General features: G+C 37.5%; 1 protein-coding gene across 1 annotated transcript in view; it reads left to right on the top strand.

Annotated features, from left to right (window-relative positions):
- Positions 1-22,654, top strand: part of STK3 (serine/threonine kinase 3) — a 119,379-nt gene that overhangs the window by 56,620 nt on the left and 40,105 nt on the right. The window contains exons 9-10 of the mRNA XM_071554097.1: positions 7,073-7,265; positions 17,753-17,928. Of these exons, the coding sequence (XP_071410198.1) occupies positions 7,073-7,265; positions 17,753-17,928 (369 nt within the window). The remainder of the gene's footprint in view (positions 1-7,072; positions 7,266-17,752; positions 17,929-22,654) is intronic.

Raw genomic sequence — 22,654 nt, forward strand, 5'->3', positions numbered from 1 at the left:
CCACAATGCAGAATAAATCTTGTTTTGGACTGGTTTTAGTAATTGTTTCGTTGTAATACAGACTTCTGTGTCTTGCAACTGAGTTTCAGTGCAGTACATTGTTGTGAGACACTGTGGATTCATTTGAGATGACACCAGAATCTTGTCCAGCTGCTGTCACTGAAGGTTCTGATCAGTTAAAAGCACAAAACCAGCCAAACTGGGAAGCAGCAGCATAAACTTGTACCAGTACTTAGGGGGGAGCCTGCAAGAAGGCTAGAGAAGGACTCCTTCGAAGGCCATCCTGTTATAGAACAAGGAGTATAGCTTTGAACTGAGAGAAGGTAGATTTAAATTAGATACTAGGAAGAAATTCTTTACAAAGAGGGATAGTGAAACACTGGAACAAGTTGCCCAGAGAGGTTGTAGATGCTCCATTCTTGAAGTGTTGTAGGTCAGATTGGATGGGGCTTGGAGCATCCTGGTCTAGTGGAGGATATCCCTGCCCATGGCAGGGGGCTTGGAACCTACATGATCTTTAAGGTCCCTTCCAAACCAAACCATTCTATGATTCCTTGAAACTGTTACCGTTTTCTCTTTAATGAGAGTTTTCTGTAAAGTGTTTCTTTAATGCATGTTGTTCAAGTACTGCATAGTGGAAAACTTCTGAGCAACATGTAGGTGTGAGTGAAGCCTAAACTAAGTGGAATTCTGATTCTAGTTTGTCATTTTAGAAAACCAAAAAAATCAATCCCGCTAGGGCCTCCACTTCAATTTGAAATAATACATAATTTGAAAATAAGCTCAAAGATTGTGTCTTACATTTAATTTGTAAATTGTTTGTGGAACTGCCAGAAAAAGAGTAAACCAATTCTTTCTGCACTTCTGAGTGTTTATTCTTTCCTTTCTGGAAAAGGAAAGCAGATAATATGAGTGCCAGTTTGGTATACTTGGTACACAGTTTGGTAGTGGATGAAGTCAGCAGTCCAGCATTCAAGTATAAAGATAAATCACCATTGCACATTCCTCCTTATGTATCAGTTTCACAGAACCCTGAAGAACTACAGGGCTGCTTGTGTGTAGTTTGCATGAGTACACAATCATACAGTTCAAATGATAATACAGGGCTTGCAGGGATGGCAGCAGTCCTAGAAAGAGCTAATGACAGCCCCTAGGTTACCCTGTGTAGTAGTAGTGGCAGTGACTAATGTGTATATTTCTTCATATTTTAGTATCTATAAATGTTTTCAGATTGTATATGGAATTGGTGTCATTGTTCAATTGGAAAGTATTAGCTACCTAGCACATAAATTTTGGAAAATAACACCTCAAAAATGTACTTTTTCCCACTGGTATCACTGTGAAGTCCTCACTGTAGAACTGCAAAGGCAGACTCAAACTTGGAGAAATGCATATTTAACAACACCTAAAAGCAAGCGAAAATACTGATGTTAGTGTTAAGTAGAGTCTATTGATGTTAAAGGTCTCTCATGGGCAGTGAGTGGAGTCCATGTACTATAGAAAAAGAATGGTTTCAGTTACCTTATCAGAGGCTTGAATTTATTGATCTAAACCCCCAAGAATTTCCTATGGTTAAAGCCCTGGTACACGATTTGGGACCCATCAAGGAGAAAGGTGTAAAATGTTGTAATATGAAGTTTCTTATGTTAGGACACCAGGTTTAACCTTAACAGTTATGTTTGAATAAGATCTTTTAGCTTTAATTCATTCTTCAAGACGTATACTACATAGTAACGGGCACTCAAGTCAAAAGTGGCTTGTGTAACTCCAAGAGGAGTGGGTGATTTTGGAGAATTAATCAGATGCAAAAATGTCACAATTATGTGCTTAATTTTCTGGGTCAGTTCAGGTTGTTTTCCTTCATGTTAGGAAGAGTCACATCTCTGAAACTGATTCTTATTTTTCTTTTTTACCATTGCCTGTGAACATTTTATAGCATGTGAAATTGTCAGTTGTAATGTAAATATTGTTTGCTGTTCAAACATCATACTAAACAACTGTAAATAAGTGGCCAGGTTGAATACAGGCTTCATGTCCATATCCTTCCAGAAAGATACAGTATCATTACAAATAGTTGTACTCAGGATTGATTTTGTGCCTGTTCTGAGAGCTGCTCCTGTGATGAGAATCCCTTCTGACAAACTGACATGTTTTGATAGGTGCTGAGGTAGTTGTACAGATTTTTTAAATTAAGCAAGAATTGCAAGTGGTGTCTTCTACAGAAGGTTAATCCCAATATCAAAGTTTAAATGTTAGTTTAGGCATTGCTAAACATGACCAATCTCTTCTCTCGTGCATTTTTTGAAGTGTGATGTGAGTTGGATGCTGAGGCTGGGCAGCTGTATTATGGGAATGTAAAGTAACTCGTTGCCTGGCAGCTCACAGAAAACATGTCTAAATATTTGTTTCTGTGGATCTTTTAAGGAATGAGCTAACAAGCAGCTCTCTGTATGTTTTCTTTTACATTTTAGTGTCTCTATTATGTGAGAAATGCTTAATTCTTTTAGAATATTAAACCAAGGAATTACTGCTCTAGTATTGCTTTGGTTTTTTCTTGGGCACTTGTCTTTTCTTAGTGGTTGACAACTATCAACACCAAAGCCAACCTTTGTTAATCAGTTGTTCTGTATGTAAAATTATTTATTCATTCATGCTAAAGTTTATTTGGTTAATCCTATATTAATTATGAAAAGTTGGCATCTGTCTTTTGAGACCTTAAGAAGTAATTACTGCAATTATTCTATTATATTTTCACAATAATTTTATAGTTGTTTTAAAGGAACTAGTGAATCATTTGAGTTATTCCGTATTTAAAATCTGATACCTGGTGCTGTATTTTACTGAAGGTATTTATATTTGCTTTCATACTTGCTTCCTGATTTTGTTTGTATTTGGTATAGCTATGGATCTGTCTCCCAAACCTTGGTTTCCAAAGCCTATCCATGGTGATGATGGATCTCTCTATATATGAGTAACTTGGCATAGCAGTGTTAAAACTTTCTGTTGTCATAGCATTTTTAATTTAAGCTGAAGAACACTTTTGTATGTTAGTTAAATTTGATTGTAGTCCTTTAGGTGTCCTGAAGTTAGAAATATGTAAAGATGGCATTGTTGAGTGAAATACAGCATATTGTTAAAATCCACATCGGTGCAGAGCCAGAAACTCATTACAGGAAGGGTAAACATGGACAGGTAAGAATGCACAGCAACTCGTTGATACCAAGTGTATCATTAATTAGATGGAGGTATAAAACAAGCTTAAGTGCTGTTTTGTGACATATGTCTGTTGAATTCGACTGTGTGCTGAAAGTTAAGTTTTTACCTGTTTTACTGATGGGTCTAAGCTTTGTGTGCTCAGTATTAATCATATACTCAGGTTGTAGTTTGGCTTTGTATGTGAGGAGCTTTACAAAGTCCTTGTGCTTGATCAAACTGTACTGTGTGTTTATGTAGCTACTACAGTGCTCTAAAAAAAGATAGCTGTGACTACAGCTACGTTTTTCAAAGGTGATGATGAGGTGTTAATAGTAAATGAAATTATTTTACAGGATACTGAATTTTGCCACCATGTAAATCTTCCTTTAATGCCTTGCAGCCGAGTCGGCCGTCTTTGCTGCCCTCTAGTGGTTTTGTCACATGCCAAACTATAGGGAAGAGATTTTAAAGGCAAATTGTTGCTATGTTTACTCTTCTTCAGTTTTTCTTTGTCTGTTTTCACCCCTTTTTTCCTATCAGTGTTAAAAATGAAACAGAAAAATCCATTAATCTTTATCGCCATGGCTCATTCACTTTTGTCATGATGTAGATTCAGATATGATGTGCAAGGCCAACTTCTCTGAGAAAACTTCTCATGTGACAATGAGATCTTTTATATTACAAGCATATAGTGAAGTCTTTCTGAATGTTATATCCTGATAACCAAACCTCTGTGATTGCATTTTTGTGCTTTAAAGGTTGGTTTTGTCAATTATAACTTTTCTTTTGGTAAATAAATAGTTGCAGAGAGTTAGTCCCTTAGGGTTGCAGGAAACTGTTAGTGTTTTACTTGTACTTTAAATTATGATGTTGCTCAGAGTTTCTCTGGTTTATTGTCATTTCTGTAGCACTTCAGGAGATTTTAGAGTCCTCGCTTGTGCTCACCTTCTGTTGCTCTACAGTGGTGTGACAGAACCCCCTCCTGAATACAAGTTTGGTGCTTTTTATTTATACACAGAAGAATAGCAGACAGTTTAATTCCAGAGTTAGCTGTTTGTATTCTTTGATTCTTGGATCTGTTTTCATAAACAGTATGAGAGCAGGACATTTCAGCTTTAATACCTTTTTAACTTTTTTCCTGGTTAAAATTGAGATTGTTTGCTTTTATTTAATCAGAGAGTTTACCTTTTTTAACAGCAGATCAGAAGTTCTACGTCAATATTTATGAACTGTAAAACATGAATTGGAATTTGTATGAAGGAATCACTTTCATCCCTCATGTACATATGCACTTCCCTAACTTCGATCCACTGAGTATTTTTATAAAGTTACCTTTTCAGATCCAGTATAGTCTACTGCCATATGAGCTAAGTCTCATATTTGTGAGAAATACTGGAATGACATTTCTGAAAAACCTCTTTGCTAACCCACAAAATTAATTATTCTAGGGCATACTCAGGATGCAAAAAAAATTTTCTATTGTTCCATCTCAGTTCATCATTCCTGAACTGGGGAGAACACCATTCTTTGAAATTGTTGGGTATTTCCCTTTTTGGGACAGCTGTTCCATTAGTGCTAAAGAGGGCTTTTCTGATCCTTGGTCTTCTAGGTACTAAAAGACAACTGAGAGACAATAGGAAGATAAAGGCTTTTGACATTCTTAGACTCGAGAATTAAATGCTATTCTTTGGAACAAGTCCAGACACTTGATTTTACTGAAGAAATAAAAGATCGTTTTTTTCCCCACTGACTTCTAAAATAAAACTTTTGGGCATCAGGAAAATGCTTAATTTCTGATTTCAGTTTAGGTAAATTCAGGACCATATGCACTGCAAGTGGCATTAATATTAGTCAAGCAGATCTGCAGATCAGATGTAACTATTCTTTAAACTGAAAAAGGTCGCTTAACTCCTCTGGCACTTCGAAAATGCAACAGAACTTCACCTTGTTTTCTGAGTACCATTTTAGAAAGGGAAAAATACAGTGCATAGAAAACACTGGGATTAACAAGAACATTTGGTGGGGAGAAGTAAAGAAAATGCAAGTTGCCACCAGGAGGAGCAGTACCAAAGTATTCTCTTTTTTTTTTTTTCTGTCACTGTTGCTAGTGCTGTAGTTGTAAGCTGTCTGTATCTTTGGGAATATAATAATTTTTAAAGAGTAGGGTACTAAATAGAATGCAACTAAAAAAAACTGAGAAAGAATGCAAATGAAGAACTACAAGAATTTTGCAAATTATAATGTGGAAAATAATGACTCTTGACATTTGGAATTTAAATCCCAGGTGTAGGTCTGTATCCTGGTTTCATTATCATATGCTGACTTTCTGAATCAAAATGAGATCTATTTTTGTGTCTTCTAGTTGGGATATAATAGAATAAACTTCAGGAGCTGCTGTGTTGGTATTGCTGCCAACTACAATTGGCTGTGTCTGCTCAGACCAACCCTTGGTGAGACAGGCACTCGGCAATGTGGCTGCTGGTGCCTGCATTGGAGGCAAATTGTCTGCTGTGGCAGGGCATGAGGAGGAGGGAAAAGGAAGGACTTCACTGAGATACAGAAAGTGCCAGACCTTGCAGACATTTCAATCTTGGGTTTATTTTTTCTGTCACCACCAGCCCCTGCCATTACAAATCTCTTCATTGTTAAAAATTTAAAATCTATAAAACAACACAAAGATTTAGGGAAAAGAGCAATTTTTCTTTTCCAACCTAAACAATTCATGTGGCAACAAGCATGCTATTTGTAATGGGCAAATTAATACAAACACAGTGTTATCCAATAGTCTTTGAGGCTTAGCTAAAATACTTTGTTAATCAGGGGTAGAGTTCATTTAAAAAGGAACTCAAATAAAGATTTGACACAATAGAGGAAATGGTTATAAAACTGGTGAAAGTAGCATTTGTATTTAAAATCTAACAATTTGACATAGAGTAAGTTCACAGTGATGGGTATTATTTCTTATATGTACTCAGCGAACGAGAATGTCTGAATTATTTTCCTTGAGATGTTACTCATACAGAAATAGTCACAGTCTGTCACATTACTCCTGAATGCTATGATGTTGTGTGTATAAACTAAATCTGAGTTTGGAAAGCAGTGGGATTTCCCATTTGTGTTTTCAAAATTTAGTATTTAATGTTTCATTAACTGGTTGTCATTAGTTTGGTTTCACATTCTGGCCCATTACTGTTACCAATTCAAGATGCTACTGTGTGTCTTCATGATATGACCTGCCCGGCCCACTTAGTGGGTAAGTGTGTGCTCAACAGGTATTTTTATCCATAGTATTAACAGGTTATTTACTCACTCTTGTAACAGAGATTTTAAAAGGGAACTAAATACTTGAAGTAAGTCAGGTTGATTTTCTGTTTCTGAGGGGGACTTTAAAAACTCTGTTGGATTGTTCAATGGCTAAGTCGAATGAGAGCCTGTCATCTGGCTGCTGTGTGTGATGTTAGATGCTGGGCATGGTGCTATGGTAAGGGTGGTCAACACAAATCCTTGGTGACAGTCCCTTGCAAAACAACTAAATTAGCTTTCTATAAATTGTGGTACTGATTTTTTGAACCTGGAGAGGTAAAATGGGTGATGAAAATAACCGAGTTCCTCAGAACTGGATGCTGATGCAAAGTGGGTGTGTGGGTCACATTATACTCACCCGGCCATTCATCTGTGAGAAAGAAGAAAGATTTTATTCTTCCTTTATGTGGAACATTTTTTATATTGTAATTTCTTTTAAACTTTTAAACCTGAAAGTCTAGCAGTACAACTAGGTAAAGATACAAAGCTAATCAATAAAGAGCTAAGTGATTGCATGGTACCTTGTTTTTTTTTTTAAATGATCTGTTACATTCTGGCAAATGTTTCTTCGTAGGATGAAGATGAGTTGGATTCTCACACCATGGTAAAGACCAACTCAGAGAGCGCTGGTACCATGAGAGCCACGAGTACGATGAGTGAAGGCGCCCAGACAATGATTGAACACAACAGCACTATGTTGGAATCGGACCTGGGGACCATGGTAATAAATAGTGATGACGACGAAGAGGAAGATGGGACCATGAAACGTATGTTGTCCATTTGCTTTCTTCTAAAAATACAATGTTTTCTCATGCTGCATGACAACATTGTATTTTCAGGGGCTTTAAGTGTCGAGTTCTGTGGTTAAAACAGGGGGAGAGGGCTATTTGTGTCTAAGTACCCTCTCTGTGGAGAAAAAGGTGGTTATAGTGGGAGACTCAAAACAGCAGCCTGGTTTTGCTGCTTTGCTCCTTTCTCTGGGGGACTATCAAATTGGCCTTCTGTGAATTATCCTTTTTACTAGTGGTCTCTTGCTTTTTGTCTCTGGTCCCTCATTTGGACCAGCTCCTTGGAGCTAAACTGAAGCGATGTGATTGAGAGTCTGCTGTTTCAATGTCAGTGGTCCCAGGAACACATCATGACTCCCCATGGGGTCAGCAATCTTACTGCAAAACTGTTCTGTAACTCATGATCAATTAGCAGATATGTCTTTCATAAGCGAGTTGTAGTGCTTGATTTAATGCAATGATCAAAAGATTGTTGAAACCTGGGTAAAAAGTTTTAATTGACTTCAGTGGCATGTGAGGGAGTACATAAAAGAGAAAAGAATTATGAATGTTTTAATGTATAAAATTATAACTTATACTGAAATATGCATTAATACATATCTTTTATATAGTTAGCTTACATACTTATGTACTGATGTGGTCCTTATTTGGCAGAAGACTACTGCAGATTGAGGCCCACTGAATTTAATAGAATTATTTGCTTGAATGGGCAGCATCACTAGATGAATCTAACTCAGGCTGTAGCTGCCTGATTTCATGAGACAGAATGTAATGTTTAACTCCAGGCAATTGTTTGGGGGGGTGGGGAGTTGTGTGTGTGTGTAATATAGAAAACTAATGTCTCAAGAGTGGAAATCAGTGCCAAATAAATAACTTTGTACAATGTTTCATAGCAAACATAAAGCTGCATTTGTGTTTGCATACAGACACCTGATGTAATTTGTGCAAGACTAGTTGAAAGTGCAAAGCGGGAATTTGTTTTTTCTAGTATACAGCAAATTGAAAAGAAAAAGTGGTTTTGTTGATTTTGTTTGCTTGGCTTTTTTGTGGTTTTGTTTTGGTTTTTCTTTCGTTTTTCTGTCAGTGTTCTCAGCAATAAGATAGCACACATGCCTGTTGATGAGTGATCAGCTTAAGTACAATGATTCACCTCAGTATGTGCTTTAGTTTGTTTTCATGCTGAAACAGAATATTGGCCTGTTAGACCATGCGACTAATGGAGGGTTAGTACAAGTGATCTCAAATCCATCATCTTCAACAAGATAAGGTAAAGATGAGTGACTAAAGGGGAAAAAGAAAGAGGGAAAGATAGTACCAACAAATTTGGAGTAAAGTAATTCATAGGATGGAAGTATTATAATTTAAAGATTTAGTGCAGTTTCTGTGCTGTCTGACAGATGACTTCAGGCTTTGTAAGCAAGTTCTATAGCAAATGGCATTGCACTATACATGTAGTTTTTGTATGTGCTGAGAGGAAATACCTGTTACTGTGCCAAACTGATCAAAAAAGTGTCATTAGGTTTGCACTGCAATCTCTTATGTTGTCCTAATTTGTCTGCTACATTGCTGGAGACATTGCTTTTAAGCTGTACTGTTATTTTCAATTTTTAATTGATTCCAGTAACAATCTGTAGCTATAAGTGGAATTACCTTTTTACACTTTTACATTTGGTCAGTGTATTTCTTAATCCCATTCTTCTTTCTTGTCAAACAAGAATATATAATCTTTGGGACAGCATGTTTCCTTCCCCTCCCTTCTCTCCCATAGGTGACTGCCTTGAGCCCTGTAACTCCAGCAAAGCAAACCCAACAAAATGGAGGTAACTTGATGTCAAGTGATGGTTTCATCATTCAGCTGTCAGGCACTCATTATTTGCATTTTTTGCATTAAAAACTAGAAATAATTCAAGAACAGGAGTTCCATATCTCTCAGCTAAAAATAAATGTCAATCACATCTGCCTTAGCTGGTCCTCTGGTTCTGTGATTGTTGAGCTATTGGCTGAAACAGGAGCAGCAGCAAGTGTCCTAAATAAATGTTACCAGGAAGGGACATACAAATCCTTGCTGTCTGTGAGAGACACGCTGTGCTTCTTTGTACTCAACAAAGACTTTGGAGTTGTTTGCTTTTTCCAATGTACCTTTATAGGTAAAGTGGGCATTTTCTAGGTACTTGTGTGATTTGACTGTAATAAATCAGTAGCGTAAAAGTGTTCTCTGATATTTCTGAATGATAGAACATTGCAAGCAAGAAGCTTGGAGAAATAAACTTACTTGGGAAGAGGGATTTCATTTCCTTCCTAGAGACACAAAATATTGTGACAAACTTTTTATTTAATTGCTGTTGTGTTTAGTTTCATGTTTTGTTTCCTTCTGCCTTTTGTTTTCCTGCTCAAGGACAAAATAAGAAACAGTAATATGTTTTTATTTATAAGTACCCATGCTTAGAGGCCTCTGGGAGCCATGACAGAAAATAACTAAAACCATATTTTTTTCACAAATAGGGAATTGTGCCCAGATAAAATTGGAATTTGAAACAAAAAGAGGCCTGTCATACTACCCCAACATACATTATACAGTCTAGCAATAAACAATATTTATGCCATCTTGCTCAGTATGCCCTGTGCATGCTCTGAGCAGAGACTCTGTGGCATGTACGTGGAAGGAAGGAAGGAAGGAAGGAAATGCAGAGCACAGAGAGGTGGAGGGACAGAACTTCACTTTAGGGAGTTTAACGTGGAGGGGAAGAAAGAGGGGAATGATGGAAGTATTACTTGTGTTCAGTTGCCTGGTTGTACTCAATTTTGTGTAGAAGTTTTTTCACATGTCACTGCAGAGACCAGTGTTCAGACCAGCTTTCCTACATTCCCTTTGTGGTTTTTTGGCAAGGTTTAATGTTGGGGCTTTCTGGTGCACCAAGAGTACTTCCGATTGTTCACTTTTCTCCTCTTCAGGAATGTTCCCCCTGCTTCTCTTCTCCTTGTTAAATTTATATTTGCCATCTGCTTGGGGCTGGAAAGCAAGTTGTCTCTTAGTGCCATTTGTATTTATTCTGGATTTCTAACTGTTGCTTCAGGTTTGGTGAAGCTTCTAGATGGTAATGAATATATTAATATATTCTTCATGTTTGGTAATGCATATATTAAAAGAAAGGACAGTGAACTAATGAGATGGCATTTGACAGCTAGAATGTTACTTTTTGCCCTGTAAGACCTGAACCAGTGTAATTCTCAAACATGTTTTCCTTCTTACAAACAGAAGAAAATAATCTTTGGGACAGCAGGTTTCTGTCCTCTCCCTCATCCTCCATAAGTGACTGTCTTGAGCTCTGTAACTCCAGCAAAGCAGAGCCAGCAAACTGTAGGTAGCCTGATGGGAAGTGATGGTTTCACCATTCAGCTTCAGGCAAAAGGTTTGGTTTCAGCACTTATTTCCTGAACTTTCTCATCTTGTTGTATAATGGTCTTTTGGGATATGCACCATACTGAAGAACCTACATATTGATAGAAGAATTTGTGAGTTGGTTTATTCATTATTTTTCAGTGATTTCCGCATCCAGTGTAAGGGATTATGTTATACTGTACGTCAGTCTCCTCTGTGATATCAGATGGATGCTTGGATAGCTCTGGAGTGGTGCTTCAAAAAAAGGCTTAAATCTTACAACTGAGAAACAAAAGCTGGCAATGTGTGTTTTATGACAACCTGGGACCTAAGCCTGGTAGAAATTCAACACAGAAATTTAATTATGGGGTGGTTTTACAGGTGCTGTAGCCTGGACATTGATATTTCACTGATGTAGTTTTGCTCAGGGATTGTTACTGTGCCCACAATAAGATGGTTTGTTTGATGCCATATGGAGGTATACTAGTGGATTACTCTTCTGTATGTATATGTAAAGAGATGGTAGATGTTTGCAAGCCTATTTCAGTCCTCAACTCTCCTGAGACTGGTATAAAGTTGCTCATTTATGTTACTCGTAGTAGTCTATTTTAAAAATGAATTTTTAAATTTTTAAATACTGATGTTAGCCATTCTGCTTGAAGAGCTGTTGCAGAATGCTGGTTTAACACGGATTTGCTTTGTTTTGCTGAAAGCAGAAATAAAGTATAATTCATCTGGAATGGACTAATGTGTTTATAATAGTAATGTCATTTAATATTTTTTTCTTTTCTCCAGAAGTGGGAAAAATAGAAGAAAAGTTACTAAACAAGTTTTACAAGTCTTATTTTTGAGAAGCAAAGCAATGTTTTGTGCCAGAAACCTTTCCCCATGAAAAATTGTTTAAACTTGAGTTCATAGTCCTTCAAAAAGTCTTTGAAGGCATCAGCTGGTTGAAAAATATGTGGATTTTCCATTTAAGTGCCAGTTGCAGTTATTGCTGATAAATAGGTATATTATAGAAAAAAAAACCAAACAAAAACTGAGTGAAGCCTGAAACTGAATGAAGACTTGGGTGTATAAGTCGCTCTTTTGTGAAAACTGTGAAATTGGTAACCACTTTGTTACACTGCTCTGTGTAGTCAAACATTTCTTAGATCCATCCTTTGGCAGATTCCCAACTGCTCTGACCTAAGGAACTGGGGATCTGGTTTCTACTGATGCTTCCTTGAGGTTCTGAGTAGGCTGACCTCTGTTTCTCTGGGGTGGTTTTCTAATAGGCATGTGTTAGCAGCAGAACTTGCACACTCATAAAATAGTCACAATTTCTGTTTAAAATTTGGCTGACAGTAGTGGCTGTGGCAGCTTTTACATATAATTCACTGTTAAGTGCATTTGACTGGAGATTGAGGCCAAAATTCTAGGGTCGTCTCTCCCATTTCCCAGGAGAATTACTGCCACTGTGTTGTAGGCCAACTTGTGTGGTGAAGGAGTAGTGATAGGAATGTGTGGAACATAAAGCCTGAGTAGTGTATTCTATTGGATAAGCTGTGGTACCCTGTGTGTGTTAGGGGTGAGAGTAGGTAGGTGGGTAGCAGGTCTAGAGAAGGCTGAAAGCTGATTGCTGTGCAGCTTCTGACTCTAATAGTGACAAAGCAATATATTTTGAGGGAATAAAGATACTGACAGAATGTTCACAGAAGCACTTCAGACAGGAAAGCCTGATCCCTAAATTCACCCAAGAGGCAGCAGCTGGAAATTGTTCCTCTGTTGAGTGGTAGGTGGAGATCCCCAGCCTGGGGAAGGCTGTGGAAGCTTTGGGGTTTTTTAAAGGGAAGAAACCTTTCCTCTGTAGATACACAGCTGCAGAACAGGTCCAGTGCCCTGGTATTAATAGAATGAGAGAAAGATTTAGATATTTCCCATAGGAAGTTGTAAGCCCCGCCCCAAAATGCCAAACAAACCAAATATCACCACCTGTGCCATCCCAGGAAATTGTGGTGAGAGATTCCCTTCTGTAGGTATTGGATACCCTCATCTGCTGATGCTACTTGCTAACTAGCAGCAGAACTTTTAAACTGGTTTAAAATCAATTTAATCCTAATATATTACTTTCCTGTAATACATCACTAAAAATTAATTTTCTTTATAAATGACATCAATTTAATTTTATCAAAGCATGCATTAGAATGGAATGTGCATGCCTCCTTATTTTAAAATGTGTGTTTAGTATTATTTTGGTTGTGATATGTTTTTGAAACAGTGTTGAAATAGAGTTGGTGTTGTGTTATGTTGTTGCCTCATTCATTTTATTCAGTGCACTTTTTGGAAGAAACTTCTTAGGTAACTATTTGGGGACATGGCTATTGACTGTATTCTTAGCAGGGGTATTGCTGAGGTAGAATGTGCATTTTTCAGCATCCTTGTGGTCTCTGTGTTCCATGGCTTGCCAGAAATTTCTGACTGCTGTTTTCTTATGGTTTTCTCCCCAAAGTCATCTTCAAGTCCTGCAGTAGGAAAATGTAGGATGGTAAAAGACAGATAAACACTGAAACTGTGGCAAACATTTTTAAACATGATCTTCTACAACTTCCGCATGAGGGAAAGAGGAGGGACAGGCACTTCCCTCTTCTCTGGGTGGCCAGTGGAAATGGCCTGAAGTTTTCAGGGGAGATTTAGGTTCAGTTTTAGGAAAAGGTTCTTCACCCAGAGGGTGGGTGGGCACTGAACAGGCTCCTCAGGGAAGTGGTCACAGCACCAAGCCTGGCAGAGTTCAGGAGGTGTTTGGACATTTAGGCACATGGTGTGACTCTTGGGGATGGTCCTGGGCAGGGCCAGGAATTGGGCTTAATGATCCTTGTGGGTCCCTTTCAACTTGGCATATTCTGTGATTCTGTGATCACTTGTTGAAGAACAAATAGAAAAGCTGAAAAAATCAAAATCCTCCTAGAATGGAACAGGCTTATTGCACAGTAGGTTTTTAGTGCAAGTGTGGAGTGATACTGATTGTGCTGCAGATTTTTTATTGCAAGTATATAGCTTATGTTAAAAGTAACCTGTTTAGATGAGCGAATTAAGTGCCCTTCAAGCAATCTCTATGTATTGTACTTCTAATTTTCATGGTTCTTGAAAGACAGTTGAGAAGACGTTACTGTGTTGCTCATGGAAGTTAGAAAAGTGCATTCAGACTGAAATGATCTTCTAATGACCTTCCATTTTGCCAAGTGCAACCTACTTCAGTTTTCTCTGCCATAAAGAGCCTGAGTTTTTATAAAGTAAATATAAAAGAGGTAGGAGTCTTTACAAGGCTTTTATAGTGGTAGGTGCCAAACTACCCTGTTTCCCATTAAATGGTTACTAAATTGTTAATGTTAAATTGTTGTTAAATCCCATTAAATTGTTAATGTTAGGTTAGCTGGAGATCTCAAAAGTGTCTCTCTTTTTTCATTTTATTATTCATACAAGTAAAATAAAACCTTACAAATCTTTAAATAAATACTTCATGTGTTTTTTACATTTGAGAAAAAGTAAAACAAAAATGCTTGAAATACCTCTGATCCCATCATTTTGCAGTCATATTTCTGGTTTTATGTGTGACTTTTTATATTTCCAGCAAAGGTAAGCAGCTCTTATTCTTTTAAATGGGTTAACTAACTGTGTACTACATTGAAATCAGAAGCAAGTTCTAAATTCTTACTTACCAAAACAAATAAAACAAGTCCTCAAAGTGTAAAATAAATGTGCTTTACTTATTTTGGAGTGATTTTGGTCCTGTTGACCCGCTTTCCATAATATGCATTTGATAGCAAGGAATTCTTAGGGGTTGGTTTTTTATACGTATGTAAGCAGTCTTCTGTTACATATTGAAGGAAGATATTTATAAATAGTTTTAAAGCTTAAGAGCAGTCCTTGGAAAATCTTCAGTGTTTGCTGTTACATGGGAGGAGGGAGACTGTCTTACCTGTAATGCGCCAACATTTTGGTCCTTGGAGTTTTGAACAGAGACACTGGTAATCATTTTGTTTATGAGTGTGTCTCAGGGATGAAATGTAAGTACAGCCATCTCAGCAGAAGGGAAAAATTGATTGTGAAAGGCCAGAGATGTGGTGTCCTGTCTTTTTGGTAAAAGTAGTTTCTGGGGTTTTGGGCAGAGATCACTGAGTAATGAGAAGTTGTACATTGTGTTTCTATTTTTATTTCCACCTCCTTCATACTACTACCTTTGCTTGGATCTGTTTTCTAGAAGTGTGCTTTTCTAAGTTTTAGGTTCTTCCATTTTTCTTACTCTCTACTGAGCTCTCATGAGACCCCACCCATAATACTGTGTTCAACTCTGGGCCCCCCAAAATAAGATGGACATGGACCTGTTGGAGCAAATCCAGGGGAGGACCATGAAGATGATCAGAGGGATGGAGCACCTCTGATATGAAAACTGGGTGAGAGAGTTGAGGTGGTTCAGTTTGAGAAGAAAAGGCTCTGGGGAGACCTTGTATACCTGGCAGTACCTAAAGAGGAGCCTACAAGAGCTGGAGGGGAATGTTTGATGGCTTTAAATTGAAAGAGGGCCAGTTTAGATTACATATTGGGAAGAAATTTTTTATTATGGGAGTGGTGAGATACTGGAACAGGTTGTCCAGAGAAGCTGTGGATGCCCCAGCCCTGGAAGTGTTTAAGGCCAGTTTGGATGGGACTTTGAGCAACCTGGACTAGTGGAAGTTGTCTCTACCCATGACAGGGGGTTTGCAATTAGATGGTTTCTAAAGGCCCCCTTCAACCCAAACCATTCTATGTCTCTATTGACTCTATGATTTTTGCCCTTGAGTGCTTATTTCTGTAGTTGTTTCGCATCCTTCCTGTTTACTTCTCATCCCTTTCTCAGTCCCAGACTCAAGAAGGCAAGAAACCTCCTTCAAGTGATCTTGCATTCAATAGGGGCAAACTTGGGAGCTTCTGGAGAAGAGGTTTCTGCCATCTACTCTGTTAAATTCAACCTGGAGTTTAGGTCACTGAATTGTTATGATCATGGTTGTTATTAATTAAAAGATGGTGAATAGCAACAACTATGATCTGGGATTAGAAACAGTATTTGAAAAGAACATGGCAAAAACTGAGAGAAAAATCAGCTAAAAAATGTGAGGAGAAGGTGTATATGGAAATGAAGGAACTGCTGTGCAGTTGAAGAGAAGCAGCTGGAGTCAAATGCAGTAAAGCCTAGAGTGAGTCAGAAGAACACATTAAAAAAAACCATAAGAAATCTTCCTAGAACAGAAAAATGTAGGAAAAGCAGAAAGAGAAGAAGCAGTAAAGATGCAATCTTTGCCTCTGTCAAGAATAGTGTGGCCAGCAGGACCCAGGGCAGTGATTGTCCCTCTGTACTTGGCACCGGTGGGGCTGCACTTTGAGTCCTGAGTTCAATTCTGGGACCCTCAGTTCAGGAGGGACATTGAGGTGCTGGAGCAGGTCCAGAGAAGGGTCTGGAGCACAAGTCCTGTGAGGAGCAGCTGAGGGGGCTGGGGATGTTTAGCCTGGAGAAGAGAAGGCTCCGGGGTGACCTTAGCACTCTCTACAACTCCCTGGAAGGAGGGTGATGCCAAGTGGGGTTTGGTCTCTTCTGGCACATCTCAAGTGAAAGGGAGAGAGGAAATGGCCTCATATTGCACCAGGGCAGGTTCAGATTAGATCTTAGAATTTTATTTTTTTTTTCACTGAGGGAGTGATAAGGCATTGGAGTGAGTTGCCCAAGGAGGTGGTGGAGTCAAAATCTCTGAAAGTGTTCAGGACGTGTCTGGGTTTGGTTTTGTGATGGTTATGCTGGTGCAAGGTCAGTGGTTGGACTGGATCATCTTGAAGGTCTATTGCAACCTTTATTATTCTGTGGAAAGACGGCAGTACAAAAATAAACATTAATGAAAAAAAGTCATGCAGCAAAAGTTAGAATGAAAGAGAGAATGAAATAAGAGGTGAAAGGGAGGGGAAAAAATGAATGAATAAAAACAAGTGTAAAGCCAGATAAGGAGATCAGCAAGTCCTAGTAATCATTTTAAACACAAACTCTAAAGGTATTTCCAGTGGTTTACCTTTCCACTTGTTAAAACAAGTAGATCAAATAAAATTTTGTTATGCTTGTAATTTAAAAGTTTAGTATTCTGGTTTTTGGTGTTAGGGTTTTTTTCCCCTGCCTTAGTTATTTATGTCTTTCATCATGTTTCATATATTATTTGTGGAAATTTATTTCGTATTTTTTTATGTAGAATGTGTTATGCTGCAAGCAAGTACATGTTTCATGTGTCAATGCTATGCAGAATATGGTCTGTGAGGTGACAGTTATGTTTATTTATTGAGCTATTTAGTAATTAATTTGCTTTGAAATCCCACAAATGAAAACAAATTTCAGTAATTTAGGATTGAAGGTAATTTTTTCTTTTTTTTTTTTAGTTTCATGAAAAGAATAATAGAACAGGAGTTCAAGCTGATCTTAATCTCATTTGTAAAGCCTTTGCAGCTATGTAGATGATGACAAAAATCCCCCAGGGTTTCTGCACCATGGAGACAGGGTGCTTTGCAACCATCTGTAGAGTGTGACCCCATATTTTGCTGAGAGTCCTCATTGGCAATGAATTTAATTAAGCAGCGTCTAGACATGATGTGTGTGGTTATTTTTTGCAAGTTCTTTTTCTAAATAATCACACCTTTGGTGAAACTCCGTTCCTTTCCTTAAAGTGCCTGTGGACTAGGCCTTGAAGTCAGGGGCATTCTGCACCCAAAGAAATGCTTAGAACCTTGTATTATTCAGTTTCTATAACAACAAATAGATACTGCATGAAGTAACTTCTAATATTATTTGTGTGTGCAACTCTGAAATGTCTTGAACATTCTGCCACGTTGTATCTCGCTACAAAAATATCATTCCTCGGCTATGAGCTTTTATGCCAAAGTTCCTCAGGGGACAAACAGAGGCTTGCATCATATACAGATGACTGTATTAGTTTCTGCAAAATCCAAGAAAATTAATAAGTGAAACTTATTTTATAGTGCATTAAATCTTTAATCCTTAAATAGTTTTTACCTTTTTCTGTTTTCTTTCAACTAGGAAATGCCACTTCACCACAAGTCCAAAGACCTTCTTTCATGGACTACTTTGATAAACAAGATTCCAAGAATAAAAGTCCTGAAAACTGTAATCAGAACATGCATGAACCTTACCACATATCCAAAAACGTTTTCCCTGATAACTGGAAGGTCCCTCAAGATGGAGACTTTGATTTCGTAAGTACATTTTTGTTGTTTACTTTCTTACATTCTCTTTTTTTTATTTATGCCAGAAATATTTAATCCCTTTCTGTAACCATGTTAATACAAGTAAAATAAGTAAACTTTCCAAAATACTGTCCAATTATCTAATCTTAATGCCTCCTCATCATGATTGTTGAAATAATTACATTTGATTAACACAGGACCTTTTAGGTGAGGAATGGCATGTGACATTATACTACTTTGTAACTGCTCTTTTTGTTTAAGTGCTTTTGGTTCCTTAAAATTTATGTGCTATAACAACTTCAAAATTTGACTCAATTCTTTAAAAGAACATAAATTGCTACAGACATGGAATATTGCTGTCATGTTTGCTGCATAACTCAGTCAAGTGATAAGCATTTTAAATTGGATTGGAGCCATTTAATCAGTCTCCTTGGAGATGTTTAAGATCACCTACTGTTTTGCACAAGTCATCTTCTTGGTACTGCTCCAGTAGCACACATCTCTCTGCACAGAATTATTCCAGCACCAGGCTGGTTTAGAGTGGGGTTTTCCCCCCTACAAAATATGTATAGTTAATGTCTTTTTGCCTATGTTGCATGTTATAACAGGGACAAAAAGAAAATGTTCCAAGTTACAGGTTGCACTTAAAATGAAATAGTTACTGATTAGAGTCCTTATTATGCCTGATTAGAATTGCATTATACCTGATTTTCACCTTTGCTAATTTTTTAACTTGTTTCAATGAAAGAATTTAGTTTATTTGTTGTGGCTGAAAGGTTCTGAATTACAGTGCAGTAGCTAAATATGATCACAGGGCACCTTTTCGAAAGGACACTTGGGATTTGGAGAGAAATGAGTTTAATTTTAGGTGACAGCTGTAGGTGTGGAATTTTTTCCCCAGTTTTCACTTACTGCATTTCTACTTAAAGCTGACTCTTAAATTTGAACTACTGGAGTAAAGCCAGTTAAATAGCACAGTGCAAGCTGTGGCTGCTGGAGAGTTTTCATTTAGTTTGATTTTGTTTTGAAGGTTTTTTTAGGCTTACACTGTTCACTGGAAGATAACTGGCCATTATTTCGATGGGGTTATTATAGTGGCAATAAAATTGCCTTTAGAACAAATTAAAATTCATCCTGTCTTCTCCAGTACTTGTGAAGAAATGCAAGCAAAAATGATTCTTCTTGTGAACGTTAAGATACTGACTCTGTAAGTGCTTATTCATGAATATTTCACACATGGATAGTCACATGGAACTTGTTGACATTGGTTGTACATAAGAAGTTGCCTCCTGGAAATAGGAATTCATCCTAGAACCAAAGCCAAGGAGTTCTCTTCCTCAGAAACTTAACTGCTCTCTGTGGGCAAACCTTGCTAGTCATAGACTAAGGCTGGCAACTCATAGACATAAGAATCCTAGAATGGTTTGGGGTTGGAAGGGTCCTGTAGAGGTCATTCAGTTCAGCTTCCCTGCCATGGGCAGGGACATCTTTCACCAGTTGCTCAAAACTGTAATCTTGAAAACTTCCAATGGTGGGGAAGCCTCTACTTGACTGGGAAACCTCTTCCAATGTCTCATGGAACTTACGTGATGTGCAGTTCTCCTTGGCCTCTAGAAAAGGCAGTGTTGTGAGGCTTGTTGCTACAACATTATTCTGATTGAAAACCAGTTAGGATTTTTAGAAGAGTGAATTGCTGTTTGCATGGACAATGTACGGGTGTCCGTGTGTGGGATGGTACTTTGTTTTAAACATGGTGCAGGACAAATGCTTCCATAGATGAACCAGCCTAAGAAAGAGGCTAGGAAGACTCTTCAGTAGTGGATGTACTGCTTCAGAATAGTCCACTCAAAACTACATTTCTCTGAAGTTATCTGGTACCAGCAGATATCACACAGGGTATGGGTTTTAACAGCCCACCGATTTGAACTACAGGGAAATATTATTTATTTATATATTTTAGAAGCACTTCTATTTATATTAGACAGCAAGTGACAGTATTGGCAAGCGGCCTGCAAGAGACTTTCTGAAAGGATAAATCAGTGGGCAGCATGCATAATGTATTGTCTGCTCTTTGTGAGATCGACACAAATGTTTTCAGTTGCTGACATGAAGTCTTTAAATGAGTCATGAAAGGGATAAATAATGGAAACTTTTTGTACTAAATAACTCCATTCTGTTTTGTTTGGAATTAGCCTTAATGGGATCTAAAAAGGGATCCTAACAGTAAATGATGACAGTCATAATTTTATTTAAAGAATGGATTGATATACTAGAACTAAAATATAAATTTTCAAAATTCTCGTATATTCCAGTAGTACTCTAACATTCTGTGTAGAAGAGGAGGAGGGATGCTCTGTAAGTCAGAGGTTGCCAAACTCTTTTGTTGATTGATACCATGCCTCTTTCATACCCTGGTAAGCCAGACACATCGCAGCAGTGCTGGCAGCCAGTGAGTACCTCACTTGTGAGGCAGGTTGAGTGACAGTGCCAGGCTAGGGAGAGATGCTCAGGTGTGCTGGTGGAAGGACTTAGAAGTTTATTAGTGAATGTGTCTGTTACAGCATGAACTAGAGAAGCAGAAATGCCATTGAGATGGGAGAGAGAAGGGAAACGGAAGGAAAAACAAACTTTATAAATCACTGCAACTGATCAGTTGACTTTTTCCTATGTATTATAGGGTGAGACTTGCAGAACTGGGAGCTGATTCTTGTGGCCAAATAGTATATTTGCTTTGGGCCACTGATATTGTATCCTATTCCTAGTCGGTCTTACTGTTTGATAAAACAGTTATTGTTTGATAAATTATAGTTAATTCATTTGTTTAAATGTACAAATACATGTAATGCAGATAGAGCAGTTTTATGCACTTGGTGATGGTTTTAGATCATGTAAATAAATTACACAGGAAACTTTTCTCACAGTATGGAGAAATGACTATGTAAAATAATGCAAACGAACTTAGCGTGAGGTCTGGTTTGAAAGCTTTTCTGTGAGCAGAGTTTTCTGCCCTGACATAAATGTTTTAAAAACTCCTTGCCAATGAAAATTGAACTAGAAGACTTTTCCAAGAAAATAAGATGCCTTAGTCATCAATCTGAGCCTAAAAAAAAATTTAGCAGTGTATTTTGTTCTTTAAATACGTATTTATGCTTTTTAATATTGGAGTACATCTGTTTTAAAATTTGAAAGCTGATCTTATTTTTTTTTTCACTGATGCTCTATGGGAATTTGAGATCCATCTCTGACTGTTGGTCCTGCAGGCCTTCAGTTCCATGATCAGGCTGTGCTGGTCATTGATGTCCCATGAATCCGTAAGAAAAAATTGCTGCTGGAGACCTTCAAGGTTTATATTATTTTGAATCAGGTATATTGCAAATAACTTCTAACTAGACTTAATTCTGGCACTGTATATTCACCTTAAATAATACATTATTCCAAATTTAGCCAGTTATGCCATGCTTCAGGAGTTAAAGTGCTGGGGTTTGTGTGTAAGAGGTGTTTGGGGTTTTTATACTACATTTCCTCTTGCGTTCTAAAAAGAAACCACCACCGAACAAACAAAGACATTCAACCCCAAACACTTTTCAGTGTTGCCTTGTCTGGGACTAGGAATTTACGTAGAGTTGCTGATGTTAATCTTTGCTTTCCCTTGTTCTGTTGTCTGTTTCTATGTCTTGTGATAAATTCTCAAAATCGAAAGCAGGAGTCTTTTGATGTCCATGAATCTTAGGGAAATGTGTTTCTGGGGAAGTACTTGTAAATGTTTTGTTTTGTTGTTTTTTCACTTCAGCCTTTCCAATGGAACTGTTGAAACTCTGCTTTGATATATATATTTCTTTCAAAACCACCAAACTAATGTTTATTCAAATGCCAGCTTTTCTATTGTTAATGTGTATTTCACACTCCACGATCACTGTGGATTTTTGTTGTCAATGAATTCTATCAGTCTATAGGAAATTCTCTTAGACATTTTAATTATTTTTAAGGGCCTTGCAGCAGATGACAAAATTAACCAGTATTAATCTTAATTCTGTCAGTTTTTTTGGGATTAACTGCTGTTTTATTCATGACAAACCTTGATGTCAGTAAGTGTAATGAACAAGATACTACTCATTGAGAGTCCAAGTGGAGTAATGTCATTGAATAAGTGAAAATGCAGTAAAGCTCTGTAGTGTATGGGTATGAGATTCCTAGAAGTATTAATGATGTATGGTATAAACAGCTTTTCATGAGGCTTACCTCTTTAATGAGCCAACTTTTAGCTCAGATGTCAGCAGTTTGGATCAGAGTGCTGAACTGGAGCAAATGATGTGTTTTTTTAATCCATCCGACTGACCAGTCCTTTTAAGAAGAGTTGTTTTTTACAGCCGTGTATTTGTATGACTGTTTCTATTATGATAGCTTTGTTCTTTCCATGGGGAATGTTTCACAAGAGATACATTTGTGCTGGAGAGAGAGCTGTGTAATAAATGAGCAGTATAACAGCAAGATGGTGTTGAAGCAGCTTGCTCGAATTTTTTATTGCCTTTTACAGTTCAAGATTTTGTGAAACATTGTGATACATTTATCACATTTTATGGGCATTATAGAAATTAATTTCATCACAAAAGGTGCACTTTTAATAAGAAGTGCTCAACATTTTATTATGTAGGGATGCCCAGATAAATCTTAGCTTGCTAGACTGATGTGTACATGCTGTTAAGTAACCTGCTGCTTACATTTTTGCTATATCATG

Source organism: Pithys albifrons, chromosome 4 (genome assembly GCF_047495875.1).
Source record: "Pithys albifrons albifrons isolate INPA30051 chromosome 4, PitAlb_v1, whole genome shotgun sequence".
Taxonomy (NCBI): Eukaryota; Metazoa; Chordata; class Aves; order Passeriformes; family Thamnophilidae; genus Pithys; species Pithys albifrons.